The 21,635-nt window shown below is 36.8% G+C and overlaps 3 protein-coding genes across 5 annotated transcripts in view; all 3 read right to left on the reverse strand.

The window, feature by feature from the left end:
* The window catches only part of LOC129577360 (uncharacterized), a 20,659-nt gene extending 8,739 nt beyond the window's left edge, over positions 1–11,920 (reverse strand). The window contains exons 1-3 of one of the 2 annotated variants that reach the window (XM_055464238.1): positions 11,401–11,920; positions 7,630–8,339; positions 7,013–7,272 (exon numbers count right to left, since the gene is read on the reverse strand). In XM_055464238.1, coding sequence (XP_055320213.1) covers positions 7,013–7,272; positions 7,630–7,709 — 340 coding nt within the window. In that variant the 5' untranslated portion in view covers positions 7,710–8,339; positions 11,401–11,920. Of the gene's footprint in view, positions 1–7,012; positions 7,273–7,629; positions 8,340–8,507; positions 10,887–11,400 lie in introns of those variants that run through there. The other variant, XM_055464239.1, reaches the window with a different exon arrangement.
* Positions 11,921–12,143: 223 nt separating this feature from the next.
* LOC129577355 (mannosyl-oligosaccharide glucosidase) lies at positions 12,144–15,867 on the reverse strand. The gene is made up of 4 exons (XM_055464228.1): positions 15,640–15,867; positions 15,210–15,482; positions 14,985–15,142; positions 12,144–14,767 (listed from the first exon to the last, which is right to left on the reverse strand). The coding sequence occupies exons 1-4, from the start codon at positions 15,640–15,642 to the stop codon at positions 12,667–12,669; spliced, it is 2,535 nt and encodes an 844-aa protein (XP_055320203.1). The 5' UTR covers positions 15,643–15,867; the 3' UTR covers positions 12,144–12,666.
* Positions 15,868–19,470: 3,603 nt separating this feature from the next.
* Positions 19,471–21,532, reverse strand: LOC129577359 (uncharacterized). Of its 2 annotated transcripts, none has more exons than XM_055464237.1 (4): positions 21,232–21,532; positions 21,051–21,143; positions 20,387–20,965; positions 19,471–20,315 (listed from the first exon to the last, which is right to left on the reverse strand). In XM_055464237.1, the coding sequence occupies exons 1-4, from the start codon at positions 21,393–21,395 to the stop codon at positions 19,724–19,726; spliced, it is 1,428 nt and encodes a 475-aa protein (XP_055320212.1). In that variant the 5' UTR covers positions 21,396–21,532; the 3' UTR covers positions 19,471–19,723. The 2 variants fall into 2 exon arrangements, with proteins under 2 accessions (XP_055320212.1, XP_055320211.1); XM_055464236.1 differs by having other exon boundaries at positions 20,387–20,971.
* Between the last annotated feature and the right edge of the window lie 103 nt (positions 21,533–21,635).

Here is a 21,635-nt window from a genome sequence, read left to right on the forward strand (position 1 = left end):
ACGAACGAACGAACATGTTCGTAGATTCTACGAACGAACGAACGAACAAACGAACATGTTCGCATACGAACGAACGAACGAGCGCTCGTTGACCGCTCTGAGTTAAGAAGACGAAGAAAAAAAACGCAATCGATTTTATTTGTTTTGCTATTGGAAAAAAAAGTGCATCGCAAATGGATCGAAGTAACAAAAACAAACACGACCATTATGAAATCCGCCATCAGCAAAACAACATGTCTAATAACAATTTTTATTATTCCATTTTTATTCGTTTTTGAAAACAAATTGACTCTTCTCTTCTCTTTAGTAAAATGACTTGTGAATTAATCAATTTTAATTGCACAACGAATATTTTTCCCGTAAATTCAATTGAGAAAAATCAAAACAATCCAATGCGGTTCAAAGAGGGAGGAGAGCGAGAGAAAATGAATTGAAATGATAAAAGAAAATAATGAAACAAACGCTGAATTGGCGCTTAAATTTACATGTGTTTATTATTTTGTCGCGTGCGCAAAGTTTGCTTACGCATATGAAATACGTATATGCGAACAACAAAATCGTACTTGTTTATTGTTTACCAAACTCATAAATACGGCTGGATCTTTTCTCCATCGGCAAACACACGAAAGCGTGGTGCGGTGTCGATGATACCAAAACCACCGAAAATAAATGCGATAATGTAAGAAATAAGAAAGAAACGTGTAGCCATGATCTGTCACCTGGACTATTTGTTTTCACTTCTTCGTATGAACGCACGACGCACGCGAGAGGGAAAATAGTGGTTGATAAACAAAAAAAAATTCCCGAAATTCGAACGGCTATAGAAAACAGAAATAATAATGTTATATACACGTGTTGGCTTGTTGATATGAGCTCGAATCCACCGCCGTGTGAAAAATAATTTTTCGATCAATTGCGCGTGGCCAATTTTTCATCAAAACACATTATTGTTTTATTTTCTGCATATGAAATGAGGTATTTTTTCATCCACGTGTTTGAAATGCGATCGTTCGCGTATTGTTTACAAAGAAGCCCGGAGCAAAATTGAGTGCTGCAATTTTAAGTGTTTGTTTTAATGCCTCATCAGCTTGAAATTGAATTCAATCTAAACATGACGCGACAATCATTTCAATAGAATCTTTACGATGCAATTGTTTCGGTGCATTTTAAAATGAAGCCTCCTTGTTCCTATGCGAAATGAGTATATAAAGAGTGGAAGAAAGAAAAAAAGCGTAGACTAAAACGTCCATCATTTTCATTTTGCCATTCATTGGATGATCGCTTCAAATGAAACTGGTTATAATATTTTAAATTGGAATTGAATTGATGGAAATGGTTTTGCTTGGATTTGCATGACCAGTCATAATGATGAGTAAGTTTTAGCTAGTACACACCGGCCTCGCTACATAAATTACATTTCTTTTCTTCGTTGGTTTGTTTGTTCATTTGAAGTAAAAACTAAAATCACCCGTAACATTTACATTTACGAAAGCGTTTTCAAGCTGTGCTCATTTCTATTCGTTATTATCGGTTTAGCTGTCGGCATAATTCCGATGCGTCGGCCCTGTTTGACGGACCATAAACTACACAAAATTGTGTTGAGCTTTGAGCTTGTAATACAAGCGAATGACGTAATTTCAAGAACGGGACACCCCATATCAAATGTAACCGAAAACAAGATAGAAGATGATAACCGAAAAGAAAAAAAAAACATAAACACGGAATCACCCGAAATAAACGGCAACAAGTCTAAAGCCGCAAAAACGTCAAACCATTTAAGTTATTGAACATGTTAAATATTCAATATGTTATGAAATCTTGGTATATCAGAGGAATAATACCATAAAAGAAGAAAAAGAAAAACACGCACCAATCAATCGGTTTCTAGGCACTCGTAGAACAGAGAAGATTTTTTCGATTCTGTTTGTTGTTTACTTCATAAACTGAGCGTGTGCCACGTGTACCTTCCATATTTTTTTTCTCGTGATGTAAAGAACTTAGCCTTACAAGATGTTGATGAATACGTCACCGAATTGTATGATATCATCAGATTCAATAGATCGGCTTCGATTCAATTACACACATCCAATGATTCACATTTGCAGTCAGTTGTGAACAATTCTGTTGTTGTTGACGACATGTTTTTTGTTGCTATTGTTGTCGTTCTTGTTGTTGCGATCTTTCGGTTCGGCCGGTGCTGTTTTGTCGACAACTGGAAACTATACAATTTCGCAAATTGACGGCGCACACAATCAGCTGTTCCTGTTTCGACTGATATTCCTTTGTTTGAGCCCGAATCATTATTTACTTAGCGATTCTGGTATTAACCGAAAACGAAAACGACAACGACGACGATGATGATTTAAACGTCGTCAGTTGCAAAGTCCACCGTGAAATTTCCGTTCGTCGCCCCGCCGACTGGCTAGAACTTCTGATATAAATTTTCGCGTATATTTTAATAACATCTTACATGGACTTGAGTCACCATTAATCAGATCACTCAATTGAGGCGTGTTTCATCGGTTCGATACATTGTGATCAATATACACGAGCGTTTGAGTGCATCAAGGGATTGGGAGTGAGATAGATAGGGAGCGAGAGAATACAAAGCACTATTTTTCGACACTATTTTTGTCATTCATTCATTCATTGGTTGATTGGTTCGTTATTTTATCGATCGGATGCATGATACATATAAATAGCTTTGGCCATGTAATTGCTTCGGTAAACTGCACTATTTTACTTGATTATGTGGAGAAAAAAATTATCTCACAGGATATTACAAAAATAATATCGAATCAGTTTCAAAGGCCGGGCAATGGGCTATTTTTGGTGGCGCAAAAATTAGCATCATTAGCTAACAAACGGCGCACAGCGTTGTTTACACGTGTATCTTGGAATTTTGTTCACAAATAATAAGAATAAAAGAATAATCATAATCTGTATATACACTGGAGTCCAATAGAAAAACCGAATAACAACAACAACAACAACCAACACAAAACAAACATGGATTCATCTGAAGCCCTAAAAACACAATAGAAACCGAAATAATATAATTGAAAGAGAAAAACGGACGATCGAATACTATAAATATACAATGTGCAGCAGTAAGTTTCGATTTTTTTTTTACTTCTGTGTCTTGCAAATTCCCAGTGAAAACGTTGAATTGAAAGCTCATTGCTGGGTGTACAACAATCAGCTCGAATGTAAAATCAAATCAAATTCAAATGATTGTTGAATTAACCCAGTGACACAGATTTTCGACAAAATTCAAGTGTAACGCAAACTGTAAAACTGTGTCATTGGAAAATTCTGTGAATATGCGAGTGCATGCGACGGGATGGAAACACCTCGAACTAACTGGAGCAAGCAATACAACTTGACGATATGAGTGCCAAGTTCAAGGTCAAACGTCGTCATCCAAACAAAAATTATGTTATGACTCGAGAGCAGCGCAATAGCTCATAAATTTAATGTGGAAAACTACTGGCACTAGATGATGCTAGACGCTTTATTTATTTTTCTACAAAATCATTTCGCGCAATGCCAACAATATGTGCGACATGAGGGAAAAAAAGAAGCAACAACAATCGCACAGCATACAGTCATTCTCCTTATTTTTCCCAACTGCAACGAGTTGCACTGTTAATTGCGTTTTTGCACAGTGCATTTGCAAAAAAAGCAAATCATAGATCAATCGAATTGATACGATTCGGTAATGCTAATGATTACCTCAACATTCAAATTAATATTGAAAAAATTTATCTTATTTACTATATTTTTACCTGGGTGACTGTTTATTTGTTTGTTCAACAAGTTTCGAGAATCGATTGTATTTAATGTGATTTCTCTTTCTCTCTTTCTTTCAAATGAATAATAAACTTCACTGGTTTATGGTATCGTTTGTATCACAATTCATACGAATTAATATGAAACTTTTTGGTTTTGGTGAAAAAATCAGTCGAATAAACTATAGCCACATGTGAAATAATTGTATAAAAAATAAAATGAAAGGAATCACACTAATCTAGATAGTTTTCGGCGTCTGCCTTTCAACGCATTTCAATGTCGATTGGTACGTATTCTTTTGTTATCACCTAACTTCATCGGTTGCTATCGGTGCACAAGATTCAAGCATTCAATTGTCTGGCCTAATTGTATGTGGTACTCGTGAGTGTGTGTGTGTATTCGGTGGAACAAGTGCCAAAAAGGGGAGAACAATGCTGCGCATGCACCAATTTCCAGCGTTTGCCAATTGCAATTAGAATGAAAACAAAAGAGGATGCAAGAAAAAAACACTTCGAAAACTTTCCATGAACATTCAATCTCAATTCAAGGCTTTGGCAACGAAACACAATCTATTTTCTCATTTTTGCTTAGATACAACAATTGGGTTTCTTCATCATCATCAAAAATAAGATATGTTCGTACTTTTGTAAATATCGTTGACATCGATGACTTTTGTTTTGACGCATCCAACAAGTGTGAATGTCAACGAATTTTTGGATCCGGTTTACAAAAACCACATTCAACGCGTGCATCGCTTTATCGCTTACTCAATTCATGAGTCTAAATCATATCGTATATTCTAAACATAATCAAAACTGGTATCACGCCAAAAAAAACAACAACACAAACAGAGCCCTTCCCAGACACATCTGTTATATAGCTGCACTCATATCGAAATGAAACAAGAAATACGGAATTAGCGACTCGAACTTTAGGAAGTGAAAGTTATTCGCTTTGATAGATTGATGTATGCGTTTGTGTGCGGTTTCGGGCATGCATTTAAATTCAAACAAAAAAATAAAATAAATGTAATTATCTAACTGGTTTGTATGTTGAACACGAACTGAGGAAATCTACACGGAATCGACGCGCGATTTTTTTTCTTCGTTTTACTCGATACTAATTAATGCATTAATGCTGGCAACCATCGAAATTGTGCGATTAGAACAGCTGACCGAAGGTCTTTGGCTATTGTGCACCGCCTCTCTCTCTCACTCTCTCACATTCTTTCTGTGTGTATTTCGACCCACTCACTTACACGTTACTTATATCAAGACACGCTATCGCCACTACATAAAATTCATTTCGTATTTCTCAATAGATATGTAATTCGCTTCTCTTAAATGACGTTCGCACAATTTGTGCGGCACAAATGGCGTTTAGCTGCAACAAATGCGACGCACTATAGCAAAATAGGTCATCAAATAATGTTGCAAAATTTTTTAGATATGAGACTGTTGGAAACTGCGACGAACTCTGTTTTTTTCTTCGTTGATGATAAGTTCTTTTGTTCGAAATTTTCTTTTCGATCATTAATTTTTCTCTCAGAATTTTTTTTTTCGAGAAATTTTATCAATCGAGAAAAAATCGCATTTTTCTATTTTCAAAAATAATTTTTCCTCCTCTCGATAAAGCTTCAGCTAGTATTCGTGCTACACGAACCTTTTCGATTATTGATATAACATGTATCATACAACAAAAATGTACCGTTCATTTATCTAGGAAAAAATATTCTCCACTTGACAAAACATATTCAAGTTGCGTGAACTCGTCTATCTATCTGTTCGTGCTTTGCCCCGAAACTAACTGAAATTATTATTATTATCGTTCGTTGCTCGAGCCGGTTTTATTTCCTTTGCTATCGAGTTTGTTTCAGTTCGAAATATGCAAATGTGATCGACTTGTCTGGCATGTTCAAACAGCCAGACACAATCAATTGCATTTTTGTTCTGTTTGCAAATTAGTAATTCATCCATTGTTATCGGCCGCAATGTTTTTGATAGTTAGAAATGGTCATAGTACAAAATACAATTGAAATTTTCTGTCGATCGTAGCCGACATCTGCGTGTGTATTGAAATGGCTGTTATCTTGTTCCCATTACATTTTTATCTCACTTGTATTCGAAGTGTGTGAAGCAAATGAGAAATAATATAGGCTCGGCATTTGTTGTGTATGCTTTTTTTCCTCTCACTCTATCTCAGTGATTTTTTTGTTCGTCATTTGTTTTGTTTTGTTTTGTGCACGAGGCGTCGCAAGATTAGATTGAAATTGCTCATTTTATTTGTGAATTGATGATCAATATATAGAAAATGGGAAAAATACGAAGCGTTTCGATTAATTTATTGATAGGTTATTGTTGCTGTCATCAAGAGTTATGCAGGTTTGTTTTCTTTTCATTAAATTTCAGAGAAGCTCATCGTGTTGACCTTCTTACTTTCTTACACAGCAAGCAAGGGAGCGATATACAAAATAGAAAGAAAAAGAGTTCAAAACAAACATATAGCATTAGATAAAGAAATGGAAGGAGAAATAATAAACAGCACGCAATGGCGGCCAAATGACACCCGACAACGATCGTCAACACGATGTTGTGTGTTTGCCTTCTTCTTTTGCATTCTTTTTTCCATTGGATTTGCGATGCGGTGCATAAATAAACAAAGCACATAAGTGAACAACAGAAAAAAGCATGAACATTAAAGAACATGACATGCAATAACGCGCGAATAAACATCGAACGGACGCGCTATCGATTTGATGTAGAAGAAGAAGAAGAAGAAAAAAAAATTGTCAGAGCAAAACAAAATTTATCATACTGATAAAAAAAGACCGGTTAGTTTTGACCTTTTGCACGACGATGTCATGCGAGTCGCAAGCAACAATAATCGAAGCAATTTTATATTGCAAAGACAGTTCAATAGATCACCACACAAAATAAAAAGAAACATGCCATTAAATGGGGCATCACAATATTTTGTTTTCAGATAATTTGTTCTCAACCATTCGGTAATTTGCCTCCTTTTTTTGTCACACATAATTCATAATAATGATTGAATCAGTCAGCGAATTGAAATAAATAAATTGCATCATACCGATGTGAATGGCAATTTTTCGTGATTAAAGCGGCATTTTCATGCTCACAAGACTGTTGATACGAAAAATGCAATTCATTTTTTAGTCAGAATAATATAGGGGAATGCGAAGAGAAAACCGGCAACTTACCTCGCTCGTTCGAATTTAAGAATTTTTTACACGGTTCCGTGTGCTGTACCATATTCTTCTTTTCGATCAAGCTACCTTTCGTTGGATTGATTTTGGTATCCAATTGTTGTTTGGTGATTGCGTCACTTATTGAGGATTTGATGCTATTCGATGTGGCTGACGGTTTTTTATCGTTACTCGTTGCACCAGCTGGATAGCGAATGTAGAAAAACGATTCATCATGAGCCGGCGGCGAAATTGCTTGACTATCGAAATCAAACCTACAGAACGAAAGAAGAGAAGAAAACCATGAAAAAATAAGATCTGTTCATAAGCGTTTGAGTCATTGGAGACTGTTGTTGTTGTTTGCATTTTTTTTTCGTGTGTGTCATTTTGTGAAAAAAGTAATTTTCTTGGAATTTTGCGGCTAAAATAATGTCGATTTTTTTGTGCCTATACATGGTATCAATGACTCATCATTTTGATCAAGCCACAATTGTTTATGGATTCACAACGGCGGTAAACAACGGTCGATGCGTTGCTCGAATTTCAATTGAATGGCAATAAACAAGAAAACAATGCTGATATTGTCGATGTCACCAATGCGTTTTCCCAATAAAATCTATCTATTTACTCACTTGTTGTCCGTTTTCGTTCGCAACCACATTGGGAAGGAGCGTCCGGATGAAATAGATTGGCTCTCTGGATCAGCAGACATGATTACGACGTATTTTCTATTTCTCTTTTCGCTGTCAAACTTTTTTCTTTCTTTTTATTCTATAATTTTTTTTTAGGTTTGAACCAAAAATAATGTTCTTCTTTTTGTCGGATTTTTTATGTTCTCTTCTTCAAATCGAAACTATTCCTTTGATTAACTCAACGTTAAACGACGATGTGATTTGAACAAGACTGTTTTATAAAATTTGGCACGATGAAAAAAAAAACTGTTTTAAAGAGGTTGATAAAGCTTTTCCGTTTCAAAATGTACGCGTTTGAACTTCGTTCCCTTTGTTATTTCATATATAACCCATATATATTTTGGCAAATTTGAAGTAGCCGTCGATAAAAAAATTGCTCTTTTTTCGTAAAAAAAAACTCTTTACTGATCAAATTGAAAAAAAAAACTGTGTTGTATACAAGTGGTTGCCTTCTCTATGGTTTCCGGTTTCGTGTAATGGTAATCTTCTTTTTTTGATGTGATTTATTGTTGTTGTTGAAAATTAAACTAAAAATTTACTGCCCTTACTTAGTTACAAATATTTTCAAAATTAAATATTTATAGATACAAATGAAATTGATTCATCAGATTTGATTTTCACGAATTGGCTGCTCTAGTAGGCCCACAATTCTGTAAGGAAAAAGAAAAAGAAGAAACAAGTGCCATGAAGATTCCGCCATCCGAATATTGGAGACAAATGGAAAATGCGTTAGAGAATTTCAAGCATGCACATGCACAGATAACATTTGCACAGAACAACCATCAAAATTTGCGTTCGTATTAAAATTTGCTACTCACTAAAACATGCAATTTATGCGACACTTCAAACCAAATTCGAATATATATATCACAGTACGTTCCAAATTAAACCGTTTGATATCACAGCTAATATCTGCTACTACACGCCAATTGATGTCAATGGTGTGGCAAAGTGAAACAACAATTGAAACGACTCTGAATGCAACGAGAAAAAGGACCGTCTTTTTCGTTTATGGTTTTGTTTACTTGATATAATTCACACTCACACTTCAATCACGAATATGTGAAGAGCTAGCTATCTTATTATTGAATTTTTGAGATGCGCGCACTCTCTGAGGATGGGTAAAGGTTATATCTACAGGTTTTTTCTCGTCGTTTTGTTCTGTTCTTTAAGTTATACGTCATGTGACTTTATTTAGACCAGTGATTGAAACCCATGTTTTTTTTTGTCTTTTATCTCAGTGACTTATTGAAACTAAGCGTTCGTGTGTGTGTGTGTGTGTGCTAACGAGAGGGTTAGAAAATTCATCGAAAGAAAAATCTTGTAGAAAATATTTGGAATTCATTTCATTTTAGTTCATTTTAACTTGTTCTATCTAGTTCACTCGCTTTAGTTGGACAACACAACAGACGTTGGTGTTGCTGCTGTTGCGAGACAAAAAACAATCCAACCAACATGTATTATAATATGTATAAGCATCGTTGTTGTACTGTGTACACGTTGTGTTCTGTCGCACGATAATTGCGAAAGAAAAAAAAATGATTCAAGGTCAGTCTTCGCTCGCAAATCAAACGCTCTTTATCGAATACAGAAACCAATGCAGTGTGAAGTAAAAAAAATTAAGTACATATAGCGATTGCATACGTACTTGAAGCGATCGCAGATAAAGTGGTTATGAAAAACCCGGATTTTTATGAGAGAGAGAAAATATGAGTCTTTAATTTTGAGAAATCCGAAAGAAATTTTTTTTATCTTAAATTCTTGTGTGAACCATGTCGAAATAAAGGCTCGACACATTTGATCGCCATTTTTCTCAGTTTCTCTCACTTTCTATTTCTCTGTTTCTATAAGAGATCGACAGATTCTTTCTAAACGTGGCCATTTCTTCTTCTATTTCGCTTGAACTGAAATAAAATTAGATCACTGCAATCAATCGACCGTGTGCAGCTATTCTCTCTCTTGTCTAAATCGTTGTTCCTCTAGATACCGACCGACTCGGTCGTGTGGCTTTCGAAATAGATTCAACTTGAATATATGACAAAGTTCAACATAGAAATACTATAAATTTGCAGTCTATATTGACAAGCAGGAGTGTGCTGAAAAACCAGTATGTGAAAAATGGCAATTTCAGTGTCTGTCGTTAGAAAAAAAAGTATTGAACGACCAAGCTAGCCAGCTAGCCATCATTATTCGGTTGATATTTAACATAGGGGTATTGCAACGACCATAAAATATATGTATTTCATCAAGTTTATCAAGCTCTTTCCAAGTTTATGCATAGTGTTGAATTTTTGTTCAAGCTCTACCATCTAAATATACAGTAAAATAATTTACGGTCACGACGTAAGATGGTGTTTTTTCTGGTCAAAAAAATTGCAATATCCCTCTGATATTTAAGTACGAAATTGTTGAATTCATTGCAATATTCAAACGTGGCATGACATCAACGACAGTGACGGCAAGCGACAAAAAAAACCACACACACAAACACACATTCGAAATTGACGTGCCGATTAGACATGTTGCTTCGAGAATGCCACACCAAATCAATAAATGTTCCACATGATCAACACACGCGAAACAAAAACCGTTTTTTTTTTGTTCGGTTTCGGGAATTTCAATAGCGAAACCAAACAAGAAAACAGAAAAAAAAGTGACGATGAATCGAATCAAGTGATATTGAAATCACACTGAAACCATATCTTTTTCGAATGTTAAATGAACGTGAGCACGTCTAACGACACAAATTAGAATTGCAATTTGTATTTTCTGCAACAAAGGTGAATGAATGTTTGCTCGTGTCACATGATCAGTGTGTATGGTTGACTGAATACGACAACGACACACAATCACCTTATCACTGGTTATCACCCGGATAGAGACGGTGTGTTATTGTTTTCAATCGTTGCCATGTGATCAGATCAAAACATAATCATTGATGAAGTGAAAACTGAATTGCCGAAGCAATTACACTCCATCATAATTTGTTATTTCTTTTCTTTTCTTTATATTTTATCGGAGTCTTATCATGAAACGCGTTATTGAAATTTGAAATGAAATCAACGTAGACAGAAAAAAGACTAAGTAAAGAGATAGCTAGAGTTATGTCAGCTGGTAATCTGGGATGTTGATTGATGATGCGGTGCAAAACACAAACGATCACTCGGAGAGTGTATCGACAACACAAAAAACAAAAAAAAAACACTGACGACATCAATGACCATTTTCCCTTGAAACTATTTTACATCCAAACATACTCGCATATGCAATCCCAAAACACAAGCAAGAAAAATAGCGCGCGCGCTAAATGCAAAATGGGCTTATTGGTATAATGATGAAATGTTATGTAAACCTAAACGCCTAATGTACATAAACACTCTCTTCTCGGATCTTTCAAGCAAATAACACAACGCTGTGTTTTGAACAGTGATCAAATTTTTCTCATCCAAGACCCGCAACATTTGAAACATACACATCTAACATTCGAGAGATTTCGTTTTCCATTCGAAATGGTACAATTGAATTGGGTTTTTATTTCTTCACTCGTTTCGTTTGCTTAATGAAATTAATGTTGGTGAACTGGATGGCTCCGCGCGTGTGACCAAAACGAATGTATGCAGTAGATATAATATATGTTTGAAGTATGGATGATATCACACAAAATGAATGAAAAAGAATGCAAAATTTGAATAAATATAATATTACACTTACCATCGTTTTAGGTTTTTGTATTGTTTCTAAGGCGACCGTTTTCATATTTAATTTATTGTTGGGTTGTTTCTCGTTTCTTTTGTTTAATTAAATTTAAAAAAAAATTCCTTTTTTTTATCGGATGCCCAACAATGTGTGCGTATTTGTCTTGTTCCTGAGCCACAAACTCAAAACTTTGTCAAAATTCACTGATTTTCAAGCAAATAACACAACAATTTCTCCGATTTAATTGATGAATTTCAAAAGAAACAACGTTCGAATCACACTGAGCGAATAAATTATACGAACGATAAAACAGATAATGAAATTAGTATTGAATCTCGTTCCACTGCAAAAACTCAAATGTATGTACATATAGAAATATGGGAAGAAGAAAAAAACCTGTATATCTCCAACAAAAATGGACGACGTTTTTATTATTGTATGGATTTGAACGAATTGACACATACGAATCATAGATAAAATATGAACGACAACACGAACAATTTCACGCAAATACACACACACACGCGACCGAGAAGCACTAGTACTTGAATTCGGGGCCACCATAATTCACAACGCAACTGACGTTTACGATCAACATACCAGTGGCGACATCTAGTCGTTCCAATTTTCGATTCATATACGAAATTTTCTGATTTCTGATTTTGTACTGGAAAGAAATAAAACAATGGATTTGCTTTTTGAAGAAGAAAAAAATAGGAATTTGGTCTTGAAATCATTTCATCATGAAAAAACGTTCGTTTCAAAGAAGGAATTTTATTTTATTTTATTTTTTTGGTTTTTTTTTTCTTGATTTCTCGATAGTATTTCTCGTTGCCTAACTTGTTTAATCTAGTTTCAATAATTTGATTTCAATTCGATCTAATCTATTTACAATATTTTAATTAAAATCACAACATATTCTTCTTCAGTTAAAAATTGAATCATGCAATAGAAAGAAGATTTTTTTCTCTCTCTCCCTCTCTCTCTCTCTCTCTCTCTCGCTCTCTCTTTGATATCGATTCTCAGCTAAAGTCGTTTCGGGCAGTCATTTCAGTTTCTCAGGGAAAAAAAAGGAACAAGTTATCAATGAAAAGTAAATCATTAACTGTGTTTCTCAATAAAAATCCGTCATTCATTCGAAAACAATCTACAAATTACGTATTAGGATGAAAGGAACTGTACTGATGATGATCATGTCTCTACTATTTTAGAAGATTGCTATTGAGGTGCTTGTTCATTAAATTAGTTAATTATCTCTTTTGTTCATTCAATTTTTTTTTTTCAATATTGCTCGGCCATGATGAGAACAACTAGTGCCGACCATCCGGTGAATGGTTTACAGCCTGAACCTTCGCCCGTTGAATCGTTATACTGTTCCCAAATGTACCCTGAACGTTTGTACTGATCGATAACATTTCGCACCACATTGTGCCGTAAATCGGTGTAAATACGTTTCGCATCTTCACTGTATGGGCCCGGCTGTGTTGCATAATGATGCAACGCTTTTAGCGCTAAATAGTTGATGTTAATCCAAATTTGACCGCGCCAATACGGTGGATCATCGTCAGTATTTCGTTTCATGTACATTGGTGATTGTTTCGACAACGAACGCAGCCCATAATTTGTCCATAACACTTCGGGATCGTGAATATTATGAAGGATTTTCTCCAAGTACGGTGAATCGGGCGTTAAAATTTCCATCAGGAATGGAAACAGGCTGACATAGCCGAACGATGTGTCAACGTATTTGTACTCGGGCGGTGTTCGATGCACACGAATTTTCTGTAGTGTTTGCTGTGGATGTTGATGATGTGGATTTTGTCGTATGGCTTTCAGTGCCACGGCATCCGTATGGAATCCCCAATCTGAATAGGTTTTTGTATGCGGCGACAAGTGAAATTTGTTCAATAGCGCATTGTCCGAGAGATAGAAATGGGTTTCAAGATATTTTGAATCATCTCTGCCCAGTAAATGTGCCAATTCGGCCATGACACCCGTTGCAAAGGTGATCCAACAACGCAAATCGACATGCCGTTCCATTTCATCGGGATGCGATGCACGTGGATAGTCGTCAAAACCGGATGCTAACGTTTTTGGATTGAGCTCATTGTCTTTGAACGTTTCACGGCCACGCCAACGATAAGTACCGAACACATTGCCAATTTGTGTTGTATTGTACCAACTAATCCAAACCTGTAAGCGTGGATACAAACGTTCCAGTGTCTCCAATCGATTGTTTGCCGTAAGTAAATGAGCGTATTTCGTGATGATTAGCTTCAATGTGAGGAAGAATGTCGGCGGGTTTGCATTGGTATTGCGTTGAGTGACAAACTCATCGGGCACTTTGGCCAGCGCTTCTTCGCCGAGGATTTGTTCTCTTGGAATCCAACCCTCGACATTCATTAAATCAAACCAATGGCACATGATATCCAATGCAATATCAACATCCCATGTGCTGATCAATAGCTCGTGAAAGCCTTCGTCCCAGAGAAAACCACGCGGGAAGAAACTACGCGATGGAACGGCTGTATACAAAGGCGCCTTCCAATATGGCACTGGCATCGCCGTTCGTTCACTCTGCACTTGAGACGAACCATAGAAATAACCAATGCCACCAACCATATTACTCATGGCCGCCTCGGCAAATTGAATTTCGCTTTGCGTGTAACCCTTTTCCTTCAGCCGAAATGTCTTCTCGAATCGATCATGGAATTCGATTTGTTTTGCACGCAAGGCGTTCGTGTACAATTCACCGACCGGTGCATTTGCAGGCAATTCACTTCCGCTTGATTTTAAATCGCTCAACGAACGATAGGCAATATCCAATGTGAATGGAGCCTCTACTGTTATCATGACAGCAATGAAATTGGCATCAAACATTTCACCTTGGTTATTACGCAGCAATTCACCCGGCAAAACTAAGATTTTCTCCTTTGAAGCCTTATCTTTGGCAAAGTATATCACGGATGATAGGGTTTCTCGCAAATAACGCAAGCTCGGTACAACGGTGGCCAAGTATGAATGATGTTTGATAGTGCCGTTGACTGGCTCGAAATTCAATATGAAATCACCCAGAGTCGATGTTTCACCGCGTACCAATGGCAATGCTGACGATACACTCGATGATGTGGTCAATGATCCAACCGTTTTCTTGTCGAGCGCCACATACCATATCAATGAAATTGGCTCGGCACTGTTGGGAAAATTGTTTTTCACTGAAATGCGAGCCGTCCAATCGCCACCTTTTGTTCCACGAGGGAATTTCACGAACGACGTTTCCAACGTGAATGGAAAATCGTCGATTTCCTGGTAACCAAATGTACGGCCATCGTGCTGCAACCAACCATATTTGTCGAGATTATCGCCGCTTTCACACCAGTGTCTGTGGAAGAATCAAGGGTTGAGTTTGTCTTTGGAATACAATTATTGAAAAACCTAAAAACACTTTAAATTACAAAAAAGAAATCGAAGAATCAAATTGAAGTTCAGCCCATTTGTTTATTTCCACATTGAACTTGCACGTTGTGCTTGACTCTTTGAATCGCATTTTTATTCAATAGTTCAATTTTTTCAAGAAAAACCACGTTGTGTTGACTCACCGAATGCCTTCGCCACGCGATCCAAGCCGCAACGGAGAAAACCACATTAATCCCATAACAAGTGAGTCTGGATCGCGAGTTTTCAATCCAAAGTAAGTGCCCGGCCGATATGAGCCCCAAAAACGTTCCGTAAACTCATGCGGAGTGTGTTGTACCATCTTCAATGGAGGCAATTGTTGTGTTATTTTCGAATTACCAATGAATTGTTTTTAAATCAAAACTTACTTTCTTTGCATCAAATGGTGTGTTAACCCGTGTTTCCAAATATCCTAGATAGCCAAAATAGGCCGGGATAAGTAGGCAACCAAATCCGAAAAGCCATCGCCATTTTGTCATTACAATGAAATGGCTTTTCGATTTGTTAGTTGATTTCGGATGACTATTGCCGTGACCAACTGACGATGGAGATCCAGAGCTGCCTGTGCTACTACTGCTCTTATTCAAATTCCCCGTCGAATTTGAATTGCTGTTGTTGCCGGCATTTTTACGATTCCGAGCCTAACAAATGAAAACAAAACAAGTCACCAAATTGAAAAGGAAAAAAAACGAGAAAATAAACTCGAATTCAAATGACCGAAAACATTGGAAGAAAACACAAGTTTGTCATGAAATATTTTTGTACTCAAAAAGAGGACACGTATTTTTTTTTCTGTACCATAGACGTAGTCACTTTTTGGAATTGGAAAAATTCAATTGTCTAATCAGCAAACACACAGTGGGCACAATGTTTTTGAACGTAAGAGAGGAAGAAGTGTTGTACGCAAGCAATACGAATTCGGCATAAAATGAAAACGATAGTTTGACATTTAGTTTACCGAAATCTGCTACGTGAAAACGATTGATAATGCTATTGTGTGTTGCATATGTATGCGTGTGTTTGTGTGCGAGTGGCACTTGCGTGGAATATAGCTCGATATGAGGCTGAGCATCAACAATAAACAACACGTTGGCAGAAATACACATAGACGTAAAACATGTATACATACACGTTCGATGTGTAGGTAACACTTGAGTTCATAATTGAGGAGCATTTGCTTCCATTTCAAAAATATGAGTTGACGTTTCTCCGTTCGTTCTACAAATCCATTTGTTTTGTTTGAATCACACATTTATTGACTCCGAACCGAGCGCTCACCAATACAACGCTGAATTTTGGTAGCATGGTATTTGTGTGTATATGTGTGTGTGCTGGCAACTGCGCGATACTGTCAACAATTGGAACCTGCATGCAGTCAATGTGTGTACTGGGAATTATGTGCGCCTGTTCGCCCATTCCGAATTTCATTCCATTTTAAACCCTTTTTTCCGAATCGCGCCAATTTTTTTTCAATTGTTTCATTTGGCTACAATCGGTTTTCAGATGCCATTCAACACATTTGGGTTGGAATTGCCGAACGGAAAACGAAATGCGATGAAAATGTGAATTTTTATGGAATACCAGAAGAAGGGAAAACAAACAATTGTGGAACTGAAAAATTATCCAGAAATTGATATTCATCTGTTTTCAACCCACTGAGATTTGTTGATCGATCTGAACGGCTAGGATGAGTTGGGCTTGATCGTCACACAAACCGATTTTCATGCTTTGCATTTCGGTTTTCAAGTTCTTGAGAAAAAAATCGAAACCATGCAAATAATTTTCGAAAATGCTACTGCTGCTGCTGCTGCTGCTGGAAAACGGATTATAAATTGGTCAAATGCGTTTATTTCCTTTGAAATAATTTGTTGCGGTTTTGCCCGAAAACAAAAAGAATCTTTGTTCGGCTAAATCGAGCTCCGTTCAGTATAAAATCACCCATCAGTCATTCGGCCAAATGAAGATGAAACAAATTCGAAACGTAATGGAAACGAAAGCAGCAACGAAAACCTTTTCCATTCGTTATGTTCTAATTTCGAATTCCATAATTCAAAACATGTACAACGAAATCCAGTGCTCAAACAGTGGGCATCGCCGAACCCAATATATTCCAAACGAAGGAAGAGAGTTTAATGGCTTTAGCTCTTGCACTCTACCTTGAATTCATTTCACCATTGGATTAAGAGAGTAAACAGTTTTCTGTATAATAACTTGAGCAAAGTTTTATTTTTTTCACAAGAACGAATGCATTTAGACTATGGACACTGATAATTAGGAGAAAGAGAGAGCGAGCGAGCGAACGGCGAAACCGATATATGTGTATCAATGGATGGTTTGCTGGCAATTCTGTGCGCCGTATAAATGAGTGCTTTTGGAGCAAGTGAATGGAAATACACTGCTCATGAATCGTCGTTCTGTTTCAAAACGCCATCTCTTTCGTTGTGCATGTCATGAGTGCGATAAAGTCAACTGCTGGCTATCTTTCTCGCTCTCAAGTGGGCTTGCCCATTTCGATGGAACTTCTGATAATTTTATAGAAATTTTTCGAGTGATTTCCAACATTTTCCGATGGTTTTCGGACTTAATTGACATTTAAAACGTCGACCGGCAAAGTGGTTGAATTTCGAACATTGAGTCGATCGACGGTAGAAGTGTAGATGAGACTTATTTAAAAAAAAAAAGGAGCACTTTTCACATACACAATTCACTAGCCACCAATATTATGCGATCCTAATCCACAATCAAGCATGTTAAGGAGGCTGAAATTATGCATTCAATTTTGCCAAGCAGCCAATTTATATGACGATGATATCGGTTCAGGCAAAATACCATTGTCACACCACATCGTCTTGACTAATTCACACGATTTTTTCACTGCCAACGTTGTGGTTGTCGTCGCCGTCGACACTTTTAACACATTTAACACTTCCATATTTCTTTTTGCTGTTTCAACACACAAAGACTGGAAGAATATGCCCAATACACCGTCAAAACCGGCCATTTCGAATCGTTTTGATGAAGTTTGACCATTATTTTTAAAATAAAAAATAATTTGAATTTCTAACCAACCCAATCTTTTGTGATAATGATAACAATAACTTTTGAGAGAAAGAAAAATCCAAAAAATGTTAGCCCATAAAATAGTAAAACATCACCGATTCACGGTTTGTTGACACGAAAATGTGACAACCCAAACAATAGGCTGTTGTTGTTCATGATTGCCTGTTCTCAATTGAACTCTGTTGATGCTATGATGACGCAAAAGGCCCAACAGTTGAAACGGCTTCCCGGTCGCTGTTCCACTTTTCGTTGTGAATTAGCGAATGGATGCATCGAAACCACAATTGTGTGTGTGTATAAAAGAACATGTGCGACAAACGAACCAACGAACGAACGACTTATTCATTTTCCCGTCGATGTTCGATTTTTTCGGGGTCGAACCGTTTTAATTTTTTCTTTTTCCATGGCGCAATTCTCTCCGGTGAGTTGGAGAGAAATGACAACAAAGAGATAGCTATAGAAATCGAATGTAAGTGTACAGCTGACCATTCGGCATGTGTTTGTGTTGGATTTTCTGATCGCCTAATAACAAAGATGATTTCATTTCACTTGCCGTTGCGTTTTCGCAATATATTTCAGTGAGATAGACTTAAGACAACTCCAACCGGAGACAAATCTATTCCAAATGGTGTGTGAAAGAGAAAGAGTTTCGTTTTGCGTGAAAGTATGAAGAATGCACCACGATCATACAATAGAATCGGAAAGAGACCGAACATTTAACATTTTCCATTGATTTCAGATTTTTTTACTCATTTTTTCTTCGACAAAATTGTTTCTACTTCGGTCAAACATTTCGTAAAGAAATTATTGCATGCACTTGAACTTCAATTCCATTTATGACAAAGCAAAAAGACATTAAATATTCAACCAACAAATACGGTTGTCTTTGTTCATTCGATAAATGTGGAGAAGCAATGAATAGACGTATCTTTGTTTTGGTTTTGCTACAATTTCCGTGCGAGAGAAAAGAAGAGCAAAGAACGAACACGAACATACCGATTGACAATCGTGACAAACGTATGTGAGCAAAAACGCACGATGAAACATTACGGACCGTTTACTGACTAAACGCAGACAATGTCAGAACAGGCGCACATAACCGTCGACGATGTATTGGAGATATTTGAATCTGACGTTTTTGCCGTTGATATTCTCACGTTGCATTGAGACACTTTTTTAATGTGGACTGTCAAAGTTTTGATTTTTATTCAAAAGAATGAAGTTTAGGTAATAATTTAGTCAAAATAATTGCTGAAATCCAGCATTTTCAGATTATTTTGTTAAGAAAAACCAAAACATTCGGATACCTTTTATATTGCCGAATAAGTGCAGATTCTCTTTGCTTATCATCGTTTGCTAAGTTGTCATTTGCTCTCAGTTGTTGCTTTGTATCTATTCTTTTTCCATCGGATTGATATTTGTTGCAATCAATCTAAGTCACATTCATTGCAATACCTGTTTAAAATCAAGGAACTTGTCTGTTTCCACCCTGAAGCCTACGTACATACCATGTGATACCGTCTCGTCGTCTTTCATTGAATCGAAAATAAATGTACTACACTGAATGGCTGAACAATTTTATGAAAATCTTTTATTCGAAAACTGAAATATGAGTGGCTTACAGCCTAACATTTTTTTTTTGTATTTTTAATTCGGCTCTTTTGTAAAACTGATTTATATGAAAAAAAAAATTAATCTTAGCGGATATTAGCATAAAGAATGGAGCCCATGACTCTCAATCTCAAGGAATAATTTTTTTTTACAATTATTGACGTTGACCATCTTCCCAATGAATAAATATTGCGTGAATAATAAAAGTGATTCATGAGCGAATCCAAACGTTTGCATTGGTAGTATCAAGTGTTGCACCTTTTAGTAGTATTCCAGCAACCACTTTGCGAACATGCTCGGTGCTATTATTGACGCCCAAAGCAGTTTTGAATGCATCCATCTTTTGTCCCATGGCAATGGAAAATGCCGATGCAAGTGTGAACACTAATGCATCTTTCCGACTAACGTTACGGACATTTTCCAAGATTTGTCGATATGCCGTCACTTCTAATGGATTAAAGCCTGGCTTCTCGTACAATTCAACAATCTTGTCTTTGTCTTCTTCCTTGAATTTACTATTTTCGAATTTCGAGTACGGATAGTAGACATAAACTCGTGTTTTTTCTTCATCGATTTCGTTCGGATCATAATGGACACAAACCCAACCATCATGACCAGAGTCCCGCAAAATCCGAATATTTTCGGGTAACATACGATTTGCAGTTGACACAATGAATTCCCGTTTTGCTGGTGACAATTCACTTGACTGCAATAGCTGTTTGATGGCATCTCTCTTTCCTACTGCATCGTCTGGAACCGATTCGTTGTCCATGCTCATTTCGATGTTTGATTCGCTACTAAAGCTAGAAAAAAAATCATTTATCATAGCTGCGAATGAATATTCATTCTCATAAAAAAAAAATCGTATACTTACTTTGATTCTGCAATCGGTCCATTTGCATCTCGATTGATTGACACGGGCTGTAACCAAATGTCTTTGTTCGATGCATCAGACGGCAATGCACGATCCAACAATGATTTAACAATCAACTTGCGAACGTTTTCGGCATTATCGCGCAGACCACTATCTACATTATCTACCGATTGTCCCATGACAATGCATAAAGCAAACACCAACACGAAAAAAAACTGATCTTGTGGCGAATTTGCTTTTGAGCATTTGTAAGATGCGAGACCATTTCGTGCTTTGCCCTTGACCATTTTGAACAAAGTATCAATTTGTGCCTTTTCGTTTTCGTGGAATCGAACTATTTCAAAGTCTGGGTGCGGACAATACAATATGACTTTTGGTGGTGATTTTTTTCCTTTCGACATGTTGTGCACACAAACCCAGCTGTCGTGTGCAGTTTCCTTCAAAATGTGTATGTCATCGTGTAAAATGTGTCGAATAGCCGCCAAAATTGTTGTCCGTTGCTCTGGTTGAATTGACGCATTTGGTTGCAAAAGCAGTTCGATTGGATCTGCAGCATTTTGAACGGATTCCCCATTCCGACTGTTGCTATTAAAATCAAAATGATCGAGAAAAAAAAATCAGTTGCTATTCTATTGAAATATCTTTTGCAATGGCCTTCACTCACCTCACTTGTTCAACGGGCTGATCTTCGGCTTGGTTACTTGATATCAATCCGTTATTCACATTCGCATCGGTGGTGGGTTCCTCGATGGGTTCACTGTGATATTCAAGATGAGCAAGAAGAAACAAATATCAATTTCCATTCTCGTACATTGATTTTTGTCTGCAAAAATTTGTATACTCACTTTTCGAGATTTCCCATTTGATCATTCAACGACGGCTCAAGACTCATTGCACTTTGTTCGGCTGCCAAACTGTGTTTTCTGATTGATTCCATAAGCTGCGGTGTAAGAGTAAATATTTTGACAAAATTCGCACGAATGAAATCATTTCTTGTTTGCCGATCCATTTTGAATGCCAAATCGAATTGAATCACGTTGACTCCGAATCTGCTCTATGTAACTAAATGTATAAAAATGAATTTCGTTCTATGCGTCTGTTGCGGCCAACTGTCAATTCGTACCTAACGCAAAAATAGCGCGAACTAAACCGTGATTTAATCGGTTAAAATCAAAGGGTTCGTTTTCAAAATGGCGATTTTACCGGAAATGAACCGGTCAGTGTAACTTGCGATGTTTATGTTATTGCA

The sequence above is a fragment of the Sitodiplosis mosellana genome, unplaced genomic scaffold (assembly GCF_009176505.1).
Source record: "Sitodiplosis mosellana isolate CC-2019 unplaced genomic scaffold, AAFC_SMos_1.0 Smas_scaffold_6197, whole genome shotgun sequence".
Taxonomy (NCBI): domain Eukaryota; kingdom Metazoa; phylum Arthropoda; class Insecta; order Diptera; family Cecidomyiidae; genus Sitodiplosis; species Sitodiplosis mosellana.

Excerpts from the sequence above, each read along its gene's own strand:
- LOC129577355 (XM_055464228.1), bottom strand. Across the intron at positions 15,143-15,209 it reads CACCATTTGATGCAAAGAAA|ATGGTACAACACACTCCGCA; the intron begins GTAAGTTTTGAT and ends CCTCCATTGAAG. Across the intron at positions 14,768-14,984 it reads TCGCGTGGCGAAGGCATTCG|ACACTGGTGTGAAAGCGGCG; the intron begins GTGAGTCAACAC and ends ATTCTTCCACAG.
- LOC129577359 (XM_055464236.1), bottom strand. The coding sequence starts at position 21,395 with ATGGATCGGCAAACAAGAAATGATTTCATTCGTGCGAATTTTGTCAAA. Across the intron at positions 21,144-21,231 it reads CAAATGGGAAATCTCGAAAA|TGAACCCATCGAGGAACCCA; the intron begins GTGAGTATACAA and ends TGAATATCACAG. Across the intron at positions 20,316-20,386 it reads GGACCGATTGCAGAATCAAA|CTTTAGTAGCGAATCAAACA; the intron begins GTAAGTATACGA and ends TTTTTTTTCTAG.